This window comes from Ursus maritimus, unplaced genomic scaffold, assembly GCF_017311325.1.
Source record: "Ursus maritimus isolate PB19 unplaced genomic scaffold, ASM1731132v1 scaffold_26, whole genome shotgun sequence".
Classification (NCBI taxonomy): Eukaryota; Metazoa; Chordata; class Mammalia; order Carnivora; family Ursidae; genus Ursus; species Ursus maritimus.
The window spans coordinates 4,091,732-4,109,123 of record NW_024425119.1 but is presented as its reverse complement, the minus strand read 5'-3'; the positions used below and the strand labels follow the sequence as shown (position 1 = coordinate 4,109,123).

At 55.2% G+C, this 17,392-nt stretch overlaps 1 protein-coding gene across 2 annotated transcripts in view; it reads right to left on the bottom strand.

Annotated features, from left to right (window-relative positions):
• The window catches only part of TEAD4 (TEA domain transcription factor 4), a 66,562-nt gene that overhangs the window by 21,891 nt on the left and 27,279 nt on the right, over positions 1-17,392 (bottom strand). The window contains exons 3-6 of one of the 2 annotated variants that reach the window (XM_040642037.1): positions 5,607-5,671; positions 5,100-5,162; positions 1,279-1,407; positions 153-196 (exon numbers count right to left, since the gene is read on the bottom strand). In XM_040642037.1, the coding sequence (XP_040497971.1) occupies positions 153-196; positions 1,279-1,407; positions 5,100-5,162; positions 5,607-5,671 (301 nt within the window). The remainder of the gene's footprint in view (positions 1-152; positions 197-1,278; positions 1,408-5,099; positions 5,163-5,606; positions 5,672-17,392) is intronic. The other variant, XM_040642038.1, reaches the window with a different exon arrangement.

Below are 17,392 nucleotides of genomic sequence, written 5' to 3'. Positions count from 1 at the left end.
GAGCAGGAGAGCCGATCCCAAAGCTCTGGTCCCTCCTGAAAGGCTGACTCCCCAGGCTGCGGTCCCATCCCACACTGGGAGCCAGGTGCCACAGCGTAAGTTTAGGGGCTCAAGTTCAGTTCAGAGAGCAACTGGTAGCAGGCCATACTCACTCGTGGGATGTTCCGGCTTGGCCCGGCAAAGCTCCTTGCCAGAACTGAGGAGGCAAAAAGCGCAGAATCAGCACAGCCCCCTGCACGTGGGCCGTGGTGTGGGGAGGCCAGGCAGGGCCCTCAGCTGGAAGGCAGGGCTGGGGGCCCGACCCAGTGGGTGGTAAGGAGAGAGTTAGCACTACTATCCAGTACTAAATGTGTTGCAAGGAGCTCTAGTCTCTGGGCCTGCTCTGTTGAGAAGGTGTCCCTCGGCAGAAACCCCAGGTTTGGAATCACGGCAGCTGTATTCCTCCCTTAGAAGCCCCCAGCGCGTAGCAGTACATAAGGCCTGAACAGTCCCAGATTTCAGAAACCTATTTAGTTCTAAGTGTCCCAAACTCCCTTACACAGTCACTTTGTGTCATACCTAGGTAATATCCTGATGGACTAGCGGTCTCTGGAACAAACTTTGAAAATTGCCAGACGAGAGGCTCACTGAGCATGAGACCTGTCACTGTCCCTTCCCCACACGCCTAGGGTGGTGCCATGGGTGCATCGTGAAGACCCATTTAGTCACTACAACCAAGAAAACCCCGCGAGGACACAGCCCTGGAAAGGAGGAGCCTTTCTAGACCATTCTGAAAGTGTCACCAAGCTGGCCATGGTCAAGAAATGTAAAATCCAAACGAGAGTTTGTTCCCGAACATCAGCTGACTGGATGGAGAACAGTGCTGAGTGCCTGCAGGGAGCAGGGACAGGGCCGAGCGGTGGAGGGCTGCTCAGGGGTGTGCCGGCGCTGTGCTCAAGCCTCAGGCTTCAGCCTCCATCCGGGACTTCAGCATCCTCATCTGTCAATCAGGCCAACTCTGCAGAACTACTCGGTCGGCCAGTTACTGGGGGCGGCACTGCCCCTTGTGGAAGGGCTACTGTGTCACTGGCAAGGCCCCCGAGAGGGCAGTGCCAATGCCAGCAGAGCCGTGCCTCAGCATGGCCCCTCAGTCCTTGGTCCCTCCTTCCCCCTGGCTCTCCAGGCCAGGGAGGGCTCAAGAGAAAAACGGGGCCTGACCAGTGCCTCCAGCTCCTCAGAAGGGGGAGGAGTGAGAAGGAGGGGCTGGCATGGCCTCTGGCTCCAGGCAGCCCCACTTACCCCTGAGACTGCTGGGTGGCCTGGGCCCCGGGCGAGGGCCATTTTACTGTGGAAGGCTGTGGCGGAGATGGCCTGGGCGGGCGACATGGGAGCCATGCTCTGCAGGGCCTTGTCCTTAGCTGCCTGGTCCTGGGGAGACATTGGAAGGGAGGGCCTCAGCAGTGGTCACTATGGCAGGTGTGGGCGAGGCAGGGTCCGGGCTTGCACTCAGGGAAGCTGTCCCACCGCCAGTGGCCAGAGCCCTGGACAAGGCCCTGGGGGACCAGCTCATGCCCCTGCGGTGCTATGAACTTGGTTTGTGACTGAGCACTCACTTGGTTCCTCTGATCAGTTTCCTCCTCTGTCAAACGGGCAAAATACTTGCCCGGTCTATTTTATTAGAGCGTAAAGGGCCTTGGGAAACCAGCTGTCAGACTGTGTCTCAACAAGGACACTCTGAGAAGGCCTCTCAGGCCTTGCTCGCCTCCACGCCACAGGCGGCTGGCATGGCACCTGGCTCACAGTAGATGGTACATAAATACGTCAGAGCCCTCCTCCAATGGACAGGAGGGGTCCTCCACGGTCACGTGGACTGTCTGGATGCATGGGACGGTCTCCCGTGGTCCCTACCTGTCTCAGTCCTGCCCTACGGGTCTCCCCTTGCACTGTGGACACCCGAGGCACCCCTGTCTTTTACATGGCAGGGTGTCAATACCCGCTGCTTGCCCTCCATGGGTCCAAAGACACCAAAGAATGGGTTCTCCCGGCACAGGCTCTGAACTAAAGAGTACTCACGTAAGCATCGGTAAGCACTTAACGACACCGGCGATATTAGTAATAACAGTCTGTGTATGTGTGTGAGCCAGCGGTTCCCATTCTGAGCGCCCCACTCCCACAGGTCTTCAAAATGATGGCACTATTTCAGTATTTCTGTATTCAGATTTCCATATTTCAAAATACCTAATGGGAACTGTGTTTTTGTCCAAAGTAAGACCACATTTATAGACTGGAATAGCAAGTTTTAGTCAGGATGTGTAACTTGAGGCCAAGAGACTGGATTATGTCAACTCAGGAGCTCACATCCTAGGAATTCTGTCTTCATGATGAGGATTTTTAAATGAGAAAAATAAATTAGCCATTATTTGGTAATTAAGTTGGTAGACCCAGACCTGTCCTGAGTCCCAGCCCTGTGGAACTGACGGAGGCCCTTGCAGCTCACAGGCGCTTCTCGGTGACAGTTTCCCGCGCCCCCACAACAGCCCTGTGAAGCAGGCACCAGCGTGGGGGCGTTAGGCTCTGAGGGGCCCAGGTGGTCCCCCAGCGTCCCGGCACCTCACAATGTGGAGCCAGAACCCCAGAGGCCCTGCCACTTGGCCTCTCCAGGACCATGTGCACTTACGTGGCACAAGATGGCCCACAGAAGGTCAAGAACACAACCTCACTTTGATTCTGAACATCACAGCACTTCTGTGAGGCTGGCAAGACCGGTAGGATTCCCATTTTAAGATGAAGAAAGGGCTCGGAGAATTTAGGGTGCTGACAGTGGCGATGGCTGGCCCGCGAGCTTGGTCCAGGTTGGCCTGTCAACTCATGGCTGGGCCTCTGTAGGCCTGGGGTGGGGGACAGGGGGAGAGAAGGGTGTACACAGCACAGAAGGCACAGAAGACCATTCTGAAACCATCCTCAAACCACTGTCCTTTCAGGTCCAACTTGGGCTTTGCTCTCAGAGGCTCTCTGATATCCAAAGAGGGAGCTCTCAGCATAAGATGGCCTCTTCCCAAGGACACATGCAGTGTTCAGGAGGAAAAAGCCAAATGCGCCCAAGCCTCTCCCTCCAGGAAGAATGTGTGATGCAGCAGGCCGTACCCTCTGAGAGCCCGAGGTCCTCTGTGGTTAACAAGTGCACTGTGAGGCCGGAGAGCTCCATCGGCTCAACGTCAGCAACTTACATCCCTTCCCGGATAGCTGATCTAAACAAATGGCTGGGGCTCAGGAAACCACGTCCTCACCACGGTGGAACAGGAATCGGGGAAGTGGGAAGGACGTTCTAGGTAGTGACACTGTGACCAGGTTACAAGGCCAGGGAGTCACAGAATTTGGGGGCTAGAGAGGACCCCCGTCATTTTACATTTTAAACCGAACAGAGCTAAGGAGGGCCAATGACTCCCCACGCTCACATGGCAAAAGGGCAGAGCCAGCTAGACCAAATCCCAAGTCCTGGAGTTCTACCTAGTAGAAGTCTGTCCACCAGGGAGACGAATTATGTTGGGTTCCAGACCCCTTTGAGAATATGACAAAATCCTCAGACCATTCTCCCCAAGAAAAAGCATGCACATAAAAGGGGCTCATGGCTTCCCTCGATGTCTGTCCAGTGGTCTATGAGAGCTCTCCCCAGCCTCTAAGTTAGAGCTTATGGACAAAGGTAGCAATTCCCTTAAGCAAATGTGGGCCGTAAAGTTTCCCTCAACGGCTGTAAACAGAACACTTTCCAGTGTTCCATTCTGGCCCCCTGCCAGAGTCCCAGTGAATCAGAGGCAGACCAGAGAGGGGAAGTGGGGAGCAAGTTGGACTCCAGGCCCCAGGGGTCTCCAGGAGTAGGTGTGCCTGGCCTGAGAGGGAGGGAGTGACAGCTGAGGCCCAGCCAGCTGTCTAGGGGACAAAGGAGTGAGATGCTGGGCTGCAGCTGTGGGGGCAGGGGACAGCTGGGCTGGGTGGGCAGTGGGGTGCGGCTTCCTGGGAGTTCCCACCACTCATTCGGAGCCACCAATGTCAGGATCATGGACAACCAGAGCCACATGGGACCTTCAACCTCATCCAGTGCAGAGCTTTTTAATTGGGTTCTGAGCTACTTTGGGGTTCAAGAGCCATGGAGCATGAGAGGTGAATAGGAGCAGGGGATCTCTGGCCTATTCCACACCAACCTAGTTTTGACCAGGGTTGCTCCTTTGATAACATATTGGTGTGATATTTTGTTTGGGGAAAAAACAAAGGGGGCCTCCACTGCTTTAAAAAAAAAAATGTGTTAACTGCTGGTCTCAGTCTGAGACCCCCAAATGTCAGCTCTTCCTGCCAAGTAGCTGGGCAAGCTCTGCTATGAACACCTCTGTTATGGGGAGCTCATTCCTGCCTGGTATTCACCAAAAAGGTCCCTGGCTCTAGTGTCCAGGAGGCCCGAGTCCTGTGGGGAAAGCCGGCCCCGAGGGGTATCCTGTCAGCAGCTGGCCCTCCACAGAGCAGTTTCCTGTTGGGGGATGGCCCCGTAAGGTGCGGCTGATTTGGGAAGGGGAGAGAACTGCCCATCTCAGAAAGCAGAGTGTAGGAAGGAATTCCACCAGCTCCCATGGTAACATCCACCCCACCCCCACAGCACTGCCACCCAAGCCTGACCACCCTGCAGGCTCAGTGGATGGCACTAAGGGGCCAGGGCCTTCAGGGGTCCTCAAAGAATGAGGTGTGAAAGGCAATCCCGCTGTGACTTGGGGAGTCAACTGCCCAGAGAGGAGGGATGCTGTAGAGCCTGATGGTCACACACACACACACACACACACACACAGCCTGATGGTCACACACACACACACACACACTCACAGCCTGATGGTCACACACACACACACACACACACACACACACACACACACTCATTCCCTGAGCAGACAAGGAGCAATTACAGGCTGAATCCCACTCTTCTCAACACCAAGAAGCATGCTGGCTCTGCACATGAACAGCCAGCCCCGGAACCCAAAGGGAAGAAATTTCCTCCTGGAAAAAGAGCCCTAACTTCTAGGAAGCTGGCCCTGCCTGTGCCCTACGTCCTCCCTCCCACTGCTGCTGGTTTGCCTTACCTTTAGCTTGGCCTGGATCTCGCGGGCTTTGCGACGAGCCAGCACCTGGATGTGGCTGGAGACCTGTAGCAGGAAGAGAAGGCTCCTGTCCCTACCTCCCAAGAGGCCTGTGCTCCCCACGCTGACCCCCTGACCCTCGGCCCTCCGCCATCATCAATCCACACGCGTGGAATGAGTGAATGAAAGGGGCAGTCAGCGATGGGCCTTCAGTCCTGCCGCATCCAGCTAATCCAGAGTCTGGCAATAAATCAAAGGACAGCACCAGTCCTTCACTCTCTGTTCTTCTGGTGTCCTGGAGACAGAAGGGGAGGGATTTCCTCCCAGATGGTGGCAGCAGGGACTGCAGGGAAACTGAATGGTCTGTGGCACACCAAAAAGAGAGAAGCCCTCTGAACCAGCCCCACCAAGAACCCACCCTTGGTCCTGCAGAGGGCCTGGTTCACCAAGGGAGCAGGCTGGGACTGGGGTACCTGCCCCTGGGACCCACACTCATCCCCCAGGGCCCACCTGCTTTCTGGTGCGGGTCTTCCCTGTCCGGAGCTTGATGTAGCGGGCAATCAGCTCATTCCGACCTACAGAGACACCAAGAGCCTCTCAGCAGGAGAAGGACAAAAGGCAGAAACACAAGAGGATCTGGGGATCCCTTCCCCCATCCCCTGCCCACCCGGAGTGGGGACTTGGGGTGAGGATTCTACTGGTTCCCTCCTGCCGTCCTTGGATCCCAGACATCTCCCAGAAGCAAGAGGAAGCTGAGGCCTTGTTGGGGGCCTGGTAACCTGAGAGCAAGGAGGTGACAGGGCTGTGGGCCCCATACAAACTCGGGGAGCCCTCCCTCTCAGAGGCTCCCTCCTCCCATGCTGGCCACCTCCTCCCCCGACTCTACAGCAGCCTGACAGCTGCCAATCTGTCCTGCCTCCTCCTAGGGCCTTCTGCATACTTGGCTGTCTGCAGGGAAGTGCCTAGGCCTTGACTCCCCCATGCAGCCCCTCCCCCCACGGCTTCCACCATCTCCATAAATAAGCAGGACCTAAGCAGATGTCTTGCCTTGTCTGTGGGCAGCAGGGGAGATGGGAGACATAAGTGCTGAGACCCTAAGCATCCCCAGGGAGGAGGCCTGAGGCCCTTAACTCAGATAAAGAAAACCTGGGCAGACCACCCCTCCAGCTCCATGGCTCTGGCCAAACCAGTCAACAGGTAATACTGAGTTTGCGCCATGGGCCCAGTCTCCTAGAGGCTGAGGCTGTGTCTAAGGGATCCTGGAAAACTGTAAGAAGCCACCCATGTCCTCTACTATTGTAAATGCAATTATGAAAGGAGGTTTTGTTTTCAAAGAAACCACCACCTAGCTGAGGAGAGACGTGTGCCCATGCCGTAACCCCAGTGCGGGCCACAGATAGGGAACACACAGTGTGCTCAGAGCAGAGAGGTCAGCTCAGGCTGGGTGGTCAGGTGAGCCTTCTGCTGGACCTTGACCACTGGGTAGGATTAGACTATAAAGAAGGGCATTGGGCTGGGGAGAGGGAGGGCAAGGGGGTTTGAGCAGGAGCTGTCACCTCCCTGGGCCAGCTCTGAGGCTAGCGGGCACAGCCGCTAGCCCGCCCCATCCTGCCGGCCCTTGCTGAGCCTGGAGGGCTGTGGCTATGAGTAAGGAGGCTGCTGGTGCAGGAGGGTGGGGGCGAGACGAGTGGGCTGTCCGCCACCCTGTTGAAACCAGAGAGCATAGCCAAGGCCAAGCTGGCCCCCCAGATGACCTTTTCCCACTGCCAAAGCTGAATTAAGAGGCCACCCTCGGGAGGTCCCGTCTGCCAGAAAGAATAGCTGGCCTGGGAGCACTGAAGGGTCTGTGTCAGGGGAAGGAGGGAGGGAAGATCAGACCTTGAGGCTATCACCTGCAGGCTGGTCTGCACCTAACACAGGGATCCAGTGACATGTCTCTTCTCAAAGCTCTCCATGGAGAGGTATGCCACAGGCTCCTTTAAACAAATGTCCAAAGACAGTTCAACAGTCCTGCGCCATGTCTATCTAGAGACACACTGCAGCTAGGGAACGCCATGATCACTAGCCAAAGAGTCTAAGTCATCACCAGTGGTGACCACAAGCGGATCACAGAACTGGGAGTTGGGGAGCCGGGTGTAGCCCAGCGACTCCAAAAACAAGATACGGGATCTTGGCAAGTCCCATTCCTCTATGGACCTTCACCCAAACTTCTCTTCTTAAACCAGGCCCTTTTAAGGTTCTTCCTCCAGATTATTCTAACCAAATGTTTACAGACTTAGGAAACAGACCTTAACTTGGGCTCAATGAGAGTTCTCTGTGGCTCAGTTTCTTTTCCTGTAAAAGGAACGGGTCCGTGTGAGTAACCTAGTTCAGGGCCCAGCCTGGGAGCAAGGAGAAGAGCAAGGGAGGAGAGAGGGTTCGGCTGATCAAAGAGCTGGAAAGCACACTCCAGAGAAGGGTGAGCGGGAGAGTGCTGGGGCTGCTGCTGTGAGAGGCAGCAACATGCGTCTGGGTGGCCTCGAGACCATCTGCGCTCTAGGGCTGCCTCTGTAGCCCACACCTGTGCTCAGGCAGCAGCTTAGCCCTTCCGCCTTTTCCGTTAGCTTCTCCACACCTCAGAGCAAGGGGTCACATCTGCATTCAAGTCTGCATCTCCAAAATCTGGCCCTATCTGCCAAATGAATGAGTGAGAGTCTGTCAGCAAATCTTGACAGCTGACCCCTCAAGAACATGGGTTTGAATGGCGCGGGTCCACTCACACACGGATTAGTTTCAATAAATACAGTACAGTACTAGAGACGTATTTTCTTCCTTATGATCTTCTTAACATTTTCCTTTCCCCAGCTCACTTTATTGTAAAGATATAGGACATAATACGTGTGACATACAAAACATACGTTAATCAACTGTTTTTATATTATTGGTAAGCCTCTGGTCAGCAGCAGACTATTAGTAGTTAAGTTTTGGGGGAGTCAAGTTATATGTGGACTGTCCACTGTGTCTGTGTGTGTGTGGGGGGGTAATGCCCATGTTATTCAAAGGTCAAATGTATATCCAGACTCTGCCACTTCTCACCACCTCACCCCGCCATGGTCCAAGCTCCCATCCTCTCTGGCCTCAACTATGACAATAACCTTCTACCTGGATCCCCTGCTCTCAGCCTATTCTTAACGCGGCATCCACAAGCAATCCCGTGGCTCAAACACCCTCCAATGGCTTCCCATCTCACTCAGACTGCAAGTGTTCAAGCCCCTACAATGGCCTGGAAGCCCCCACAGGGCCTGTTCACTCCATCCCCAGCCCAGCCCCTCTCTGACCTCCTGGCTGTTCCTGAGACGTGCCTGGCCCGCTCACACCTGAGGGCTTTGTGTGCCGTGTTCTCAGCCCAGCCACGCGTAGCCCATTCCCTCACCTTCCCACCCTTGATGGCTTCTTTGCTCAGGTGCCACTGTCTTAGAGACAGCTTCCCTGAACACTCTGCTCACAGCTGAGGTCAGCCCCCACCCCCCGGCCCTGGACTGCCTTCCATCTTTACTGTTCTCCACAGCACCTCTGGACACACCATGCGATCTGCTTACTCACTCAGCACTGCCTCCCCCACCCCCACTCCCGGCAGAAGGAAAGCTCCTGAGAACAGGGACTTCTGTGTGTTTATTCACTTGCTCACACCACACCTAGAACGCTGCCTGCCGTTCTCTCCCAATAAACAGGTGTTACATGAACGATACAGGAACGGTGAGAAGATGCTGACCGCAGGCGTTTCAGCCCACTGCAGGTGAGGTACACCACCTCGTACTTCCGATTAGTCCCACGGAACTGTGAAAGTGCTTTCTTATCCCGGGCTCCTCTGAGCCTCCCTACGCAGGAGCAAATCCAGGTTTCTGTCGAGCCTAAAGCATCTAAAACTTGGGAGGCTCTCTTTGAGAAAAAGAATTTAAAATATGAATACAAAATTAGGTAAAGATCATTTTAGGTCAAGATGGACATGTTCACTCTCTTGATGATAGTAACTGGCTTCATAGGCGTTTTTACATCTGTCAAAACTTAACTAAATTGTCCACTTCAAATATGTATAGTTCACTGTATGGCAATTAAACTCCAGTAAAATTGCTTTACAAATTTAAATTACAAATAAAAAGATTAGGGGCTTGGAAGGGGGGCATGCAAGTGATGGTCCTGAAGCCTTAGCCTCACTAACTTCCCGGCCGACTTTCTCCTGCCTATAGAAAGGCGGGCAATCGCACCTAGTACCAGAGGGCACTGAAGGCGGAAAATCTCACCCAGATCATCCCCCCGCAGATCTAACACTACCTGCCTGGGCTTGAAAACTGGCTCGGCCACCGCTGATGGCACAGGGAGTGCCTGGCACCAAGGAGATGCTCAGTTAATGGAACTCCCCTCTAACCGGGCAGGCCTCCTGGTCCCTTGTACACAGTGGTCCTTCCTCCACAGCACAGGTGGCGGCAGCTAGGGAGGCCTGTGCCTGCCGGGGGTGAGACCCTTACTCCAGACATCCAAGAGGACGCGTCTCCTGTGCCAGGAGCCCCAGGTCATGAAGACAGAGCTCCCTGCTAGTCCCACAACGACCTCTGCCCTCTGCTACAGGGTTCGGGAACTCTGCCACCATGCAGGCCATGTTGGCCTTGGGCGAGGCCAGCGGTGGGGGCCATAGGAGCCAAACCCAAGCCGGCTCACCTGTCTGTATTTTTCCAAATTGTGCATCTCCCCCGCCTTCTCTGGAACAGCACCCCCCCTCCCCTACCAGCACATCTCAGGCCACTATTCCACCCAGCCTTGTTCTGCTTATCAGAGGTGATGCCAGGAGCTGAGAACTCCCCCTGTGCAGGAGCGAAGTGCTGGCTCTCTGTGGGTGTACTGAGCCAAGAGGGGCCAACCAGTTTCCTTCCTGCCACCGGGGTGCTTCGGAGGTCACCCCGGCCATGCTGCTGCCTCCAGGCCAGCTGGCATCTAATCCAGGCTTTCCACTCACGTGGGGAGCTGCTACAGCTTGTCCGCTCTCTTACAAGAGGGACAGTCATGAACATTTACTGAGCACTTACGTGCACTAGTACTTGTGCAAATACAGACTGTGCACTAGGACAGGCGGATCTGCGTTCTCCTTTTCAATCCTCACAGCCGCTCTCTGCAGCTGCTACTATCATTGCATTCTACACACGGGGAAATTGAGGTACACAGAGGCTCGGAAAGTGGTTCGGGGTCACAGGCCAACAAGTGGTCGAGACCAAAACCCATCCAAACTGGTTCCAGAGCCTCTTTCTTCAAGATCACACAGTATGACTTCTGTTTAATGTGGGAGTGAGGACCATCTCTCTCAGAAGCGAGGGCTGGATCTGGTGACCCCAGAGATCTTATGTAGCCTAGAGAAGAAGTAAGTGTGGCCCAGAGAGGAGAGGTGATTTATTCAAAGGCGCATGGTTTGTTAGTGTCCCGGGTGCCATGAGAACACACCCTTCTCTAAGGCTTCATGACTGTGGTACAAAGGCTGCCCTCCCTCCGCTGGGCTGGGAGCTGCCTCGGCAAGACACCACTGGGCTCCTCCCCTGGATCGAGCCGCCGAGTCTCTGGATCTCTGCATGAAGCAAGCCCTTGGCTGTGTCTGACTGCCCCTCACCCTGACCCAGGTCCTGGAGGAAGAGCCGACGATTTAGACCCAAGAGCCTGCCCACTGTTTTCACTCTCTCATGGACAGTGGTACCGACAGCTGATAGAAGCCAACATGCTGTGGATGATGTAGGTATCAGGAGGCTACAGAGTCAAAGGGAGAAGCGGAGAGAAGTAGGGAGCATGTGCTCAGAGGCAGAGCCCTGAAACCCCACTGCAGGCCAGCAGAGAGCAAGGGCAGTAAGAAACAAGTAGAAAATCCAGATGAGTTAGTGGGAGGGAAAGAGACCTGCATCCTTGTCCCAGCTCTGCCACGTGCTGCTCAAAGCCAGGCCTGTTTTCTCCCCTTCAGCGCCGAGACCACATGCTGGGGTAGTGGGAGGCCAGCCTGGACCTCGGCGGGGCCAGTTGGGCAGCTGGGCATTACAGTGTGGCAGGTGGCCTTGGCCAACCCCAGAGAAAGCCTGGGTGGGGCTGGAAAGGACGCCCCCGCCAGACTGTGGCCCATCTGTCAGAGGACATGTGTCCAACAGCCCCATGGCCCACGGCCCCACCCCACCATGGGCAAGGACAGCCGATGGACAAAGGGGAGCCTTGGCCTAACCACAGGCTGAGGGTGGAGCCTCCCCAGTGCAGGGCCCACACGGTCCCCACCACTTCCTCCTAGCCCCACACACAGCGTCGCACATACCCGCCAATCACCTCGGGCTACTCGTTGGCCACACACTACCGCGGACATCGTTACCCCATCTGTCCAAGCCTGTCTGGGACTGACCACTTCTGCATCTCATTCCGTCTGTACTGCCTCCCCTCTCTGCACCAGCCTTCCCCCGGGGCCGTAAGTATACTAAAGGGCATCAAAGAAGTCAAGCCCCTACCACCTAGCAGAAGTTCAGCAAAGTCAGCTGCGACTGCTATGCTGTTCCTGAGGCCCCGTTATAATGAAGGCTATTAGTTTTCAAAAGCGGGAAAAGCTGAGAACCTGAGGGCAGAGCCCCCCACCCAAGAGGAGACGGACTGCACGTGCTGGGTTTTGGCTCACCAGAGGCCTCTCATGGGAGCGAGCCCTTCTGATGAGCTCTCCACTTCACCCTGGCAGGTTGAGACCCAGGGCAGGAGGCCAGCCATCCTCCGCCACCAGCCCGACTCCCGATGGCCGGGGGGCCTCTCTGTGCAGGGATCAGCTGAGCTATCAACACCTGCAGCCTGAGGAGGCAGCGACTGGGCCTGACATCTGAGCTAGTACCACCATTGTCACCACAGGGCTCTGAGGCTTCTGGTGAAACCCCACCCCGCCTTCAAGACCACCAGCCCAAGAAGCGGTCCCTGATCCCCACCCAAGAGCGTGTGCCCGTTCCCACCTCCAGGTCCCGGTGCACAGGGGTCTGTGCCTATCTTGAAGTCTTTGGCTGAAAGTTACTGTCTTCCTCTCTCAGTAAACTTCGAGCTCTTGAGGACAGAGGACATGTCCCGTTCAGCTCCACACCGGGCACCTCCATGTGCTCTCATCCCTGTGTCAACACCGAAAGGTGAGGGCTTCTTCCAAAGAGCCCAGGAGACGATGCTCAGCCTCGCTAATCATTAGGGAAATGCAGATCAGAACCACAAGATACCACTTCACACCCACAAGGATGACTATTCGGAAAAAAAAAAACACACAGACACAAAAAATAACAAGTGTTGGCAAAGATGTGAAGACACTGGAACCCTTGTGCACTGTCAGAACATAAAATGGGGCAGCCACTGGAAGACACTCTGGCGCATCCTCAGAGTGAAGCACAATGACCACAGGATCCGGTAACTCCATCTCTAGGTATATACCCAGAAGAATGGAAAGGAGGGCCTCAGATACCCGTCCACCCATGTTCACAGCAGCACCAGCCGCAACAGCAGAGAGGTGGAAACCGAGTGTTCACCGAGAGCTAAATGGGTACATAGAATGTGGTTTTTCTGTGCAAAGGAATATTATTCAGCTATAAAAAATAACAGAGTTCTGACACAGTCCACAACACAGGTGAACCTTGAGGACACTGTGCTAAGACAGACATTGTAGGACTGATTCCACCTCCATGAGGTACCAAGAAGAGGCAAATTCGTACAGACAGAACACAGAAGAGAGCTTACCAGGGGCTGGGGGACAGGGCAGTGGATGGGGAGTTAGTGTTTACTGGCTACAGAGCTTCAGTTTGGGATGGATGAGAATGTTCTGGAGATGGATGGTAGTGATGGCAGTGCCACAAGATGAACAAATTTAATGCCACTGAACTGTAAGTTACAAGGGATACAATGGTAAACTGTATGTGATGTGTATCTTCCCACAATAAAATAAATGACTGTAACCAAAGCCAAACAGAAAGCAATGATTACTATCATTGCTCCCCAGTTTTACCAATGAGGAACTGAAGCTGAGACAGATTAGAGCACCAGCTCAAGGCCATACCAGCTCCTGGCACAGAGCACTTTTAAACTGAGGGCCATATCATCAGGCCTCCAGAAGTACGAAGTCAGTGCTGTAAGCCAGAGGGGGGACATGGAAGGATCCAGAAACCACAGGGAGACAGAGCAAGGGGCAATGGAGGATCCAAGAAACATGGCAGAGGCCACGGGCAGAAGCTCAGATGAGGCATCACCTCAGTGACTTGGGCCCAGGCCCTACTCTGCCTCTCCTGAGCTGTGTGACTCATCCAAAACAGGGTCCCTTCACTCTGACACAGTCATCACGACACCTGCCAGATCGCCCACCCAAACCACCACACACAGTCCCACCTTCAGGCCAGTGCTCTCTCTTCCCCCTTCCCTGAGCACCTCCCTCCTCTACCCACCCACACTCCCCTTCCTTCCAGAAAACTGCCAAGATACCCTAGCCCTCTGGGTGACACTTTATACAACGTAAGTGCCATGAGTTTACTTTCTAAAGATGTTTCTCCTGTCCCTCTGCTGCCCCGTGAAGTTGTGGAGAACAGAGGCCACAGCCCTCAGCCCCAGCCTGACTCAGGGCAATGGGAGCTTGCTTGGTAAGAGCTGCCAGATTGCTAATGGGAATGAGAAGCCTGGGCCACAAGGCACCCAGTGAGACAACAGAGGAAGCGAGGAGAGGAGAAGCAGAGAGAAGGAAGAGAGACCCGGAGAGCTGGGAGATTCAAGAGCATGGAGGGCAGGAAAAAAGGAACGCACCGGGAAGACAGACCCAGCCGGCCCTCTTGCAGGCAGAACAGAGAAGGCAAGACAGAGCTGCGAGGGGAGGGAAAGACAGAGTGTGCGAGCAGACGGGGGTGCGAAGTTGCCCCACACTCACCTCCCCACCACCTGCCCATGGGGCCAGAGGCCAGGCTGGCCAAAGGAGGTCAGAGTGACCAGCGTGGCAGTGCCAGGGCGAGGGTCACAGAGTGACGGGGCAAAAATGAAGGCAGCTGTGAGCAGGAGCCGGCTAGCAGACCCAGCCCCGGGAGCCTGTCCACAAGTGTGGGAGGCTCGGCTCAGAAATAACAGGCGCTAATCTGTCCTGCAGCTCTGCATGTTATCTGCATGTCTGCTTGGCCCTCCTCAGAGTGTCCCGCTGGCTGTGCTGGGCAGAGCTGGGAGCAGTCCTAATCCCTGTCCTCAGAGTCTCCAGATCTAGACTCCTCCTCTGGGCACCCTGGAATCAGCCTGCTCTTCTCCCTGCCTAAGGCCTCTTCCTGCCTGCTTGCTCTCAGCTCCCACCGTGTCCCACTGGGCTGGCCCACCTGGACAACCACCGATGGCCTCTGACTGCAGGACACGGGGTATACACAGGCCAGGGCTCTCAGGGGTCCAGGATGGGGCGGGGCATGGGAGGATGGCAAGAGTGGGTCCCCCCAGGGGAAGATGAGAAGATGGAGGAGAGGAGCCAGAGCGAGACGAGGTCTGAGTCAGCTTGGCAGCTTGTCCCTCTTCCTCCACCTCCCGGGGTCCCATCCCACACACGGGGCTGAGCTCAGAGCTATATATACCTCCCAGCTGGACAGCAGCCCCTGCCGAGGGCCCCTTCACCAAGTCCCTGCGCGGTCCTGCCCTGGCTCAGCCCCCACGCCTGGTAAGAGGAGATGGGGATAGGCCAGCGTCTGGACCCCAGCAGGATCTGTACTCCCGGAGGACAGGTGCTGTGGGGGCTGGGTGAGTCATCAGACACTGAGGAACAGCCTCCAGTGCCCCTGCCCTGAGCCTGACCCACCTGGAGCCAGCCAAGCAGAAGGCGGGGGCAGGGACGAGAGGAGCAGGCAGGGCGGCAGGCTTTACTGAGCGCACAGAGGCCATTCAGGGTGATGGGGGAGCGCTGTGCTTGGGGGCAGGGGAACCGCTTCCAGCCTTCACTCTCCCACATACTACCTGAGAGACTCTGGGAGAGACTCTTGGCTTTTCTGAGCTTCTATCTCTGCATCTGCAACCAGAGGTTACAATCCCTCCCTCCTCTCCCCTGAGAAGATAGAAGAGATCAAGGACATCAGAGGTCACTGACAGCTCCTGTCTTCCTTGGCATAACCAAGAGGCTCCTGGCCCCTACCCTCCTCCCCACTCTTCCTCCCAGGTCCTCCCCTGTGTAATCGCCCCACCCTTTACCCCTCCCTGTCTCTCTGTGCAGGAGGAGAACCACAAACGGGACAAGAACATGGCCAGGACAGTTTGTCAAACACCGTTTTCATCCCGCTTCCCCTACCACTCAACAGCTCCCCTTGGGCCAAACAGAATTCCAACCCAAGGCCAGCCAGAGGTCCGCAGGCTTGCACTTCCTGAACTGGCTCAGTCACAAGCGTCTGCTGACCGACAACAACGTCTCTTAACCCAATTCCTTTACATGTGACGTGGGGGAGGGAAATATCTACCCATAACAACTAAATAAAACTACACACCCCCAAATGTCTACCGCCAGGCGAATGGATAAACAAAATGTGGTCTATCCATACAATGGAATGTTACTCGGTCTTTGGAAGGAAGTTCTGGCTTGGGCTACGACATGGAGGACCCTTGAGGACATGATGCTAAGTGAACTAAGGCCCTCCCCAAAGGGCAGACACTGCCTGATGCCCCTTCTGCGAGGTCCCTAGAGACAGAGACAGAAAGCAGAGTGGTGGCTGTCCAGGGCCGGGAGGAGGAGGGAATGGGAGTCAGCGCTGAGTGGGGATGCAGCCTCAGTCAGGAAGGTGACGTTCTGGAAAAGAACGGTGCTGGCGACTGCATCACAGTGTCAATGTACTTTATGCCACTGAACTGTACACTGAAAAATGGTGAAAAGGGTAAATTTTATGTAATGTATATTTTACCACACACACAAAAAGACATCTCAGCATTCCAAGTCTGGTCCACGGTGGCTCTCCACTAAATGCCCGGGGCTTCTGCCACATTCTGCCATCTCCACCCCCACCCCCCAATACCTGCAGCACCCTCAGCTCTCTTCTTCTGCTGAATGCCTCTTGGCCACTTGTGTTTTCCAGAAAACTTGTTCCTTAAAGCACAAAGATATATCCTACCAAGTATCCTTCAGTATCCTGAAGACACATCACGTCTTCCCAACAAGAGGCCTGGACATCTCTCAGGCTGCACAGTTTGTCCACACCTGCCCTCCCCACCCCACCCCTTCTCACCTTCACACCTCAGCTCTGCATCAGTACCCATCCCATTCTCCACCAAAGTAGCAGAAGACCTGAAGATACCAGTGCTCCATTCCTCTCCAGCTCCATGGAAATAACCTATTTAAGGCATTTGATCCCACACCTGGCACCCCAACCAGGTGCTCCACACACGTCAGTGGTCTGCTCCACGGAGCTTCCACAGGGGCCAGAAGTAAGAAGCAACCACCAGAGCAGGAAGTGGTGAGAGCAAAGGCGGTATGGCAGGCCGACCCAGCCCACAGATGCCCATCAGAGAGACTCTGTGGGGACCCAGCAAAGCCACGGCAGTGGGGCTGGGGAGGAGAAATGTGCAGTTGTAACTGGTACCTGAGGACGAGACCCAGGGTCCAGTTAGCACAGACCATGCTTCCCCAACAAGCAAAGGAAAGAGAGGAATCACTGTGGCCTTGTAGGGAAGACCACAGGTAAAGGATGAGTACCAGGGGCTGTGAGAGCCCCATGGTTCCCCAAGGTGGTAACAAATTGGACATGTGTTCGGTCTAGCCGAACTAAGTTGAAGAGTGTCCTCCCAGAACTCCAGTCCACCTAGAACCTCAGAACATGTCCTTATTTGGAAATAGGATCTTCACAGCTGTACTAAGATGAGGTCACACTGGATTAGGTGTGACTAGTATCCTTATAAGAGGAGGCAAGGACACATGGGGAAGATGGCCATGTGACAAGAGAGTCACGGACTGAAGAGATGCCGCTACAAGTCAAGGCAGGCCCGGCTTGAGAGCGACCACCCGGCTTGGGGGCGACCACCCGGCTTGGGAGCGACCACCTGATGTTAAGAGAGAGACTGGAACAGATCCTCCCTCAGAGCCCCCAAAAGAAACCAACCCTACAGACACCTTGCCTTCAGATTCTCCTGAGCCGTGAGAAAATACCTTTCCGCTGTGTTAAGCCACCCGTTTGTGGCTGTTTCCTATAGCAGCCCTCAGAGACAAATACGGCCAGCCCCCACGAGCCCCTCACACAGTGCCCTTTAGAAAGCTGACAAAGTCTCTGTCTTGGGGGGCTGGGGAGGAACCAGCGCTACACGGG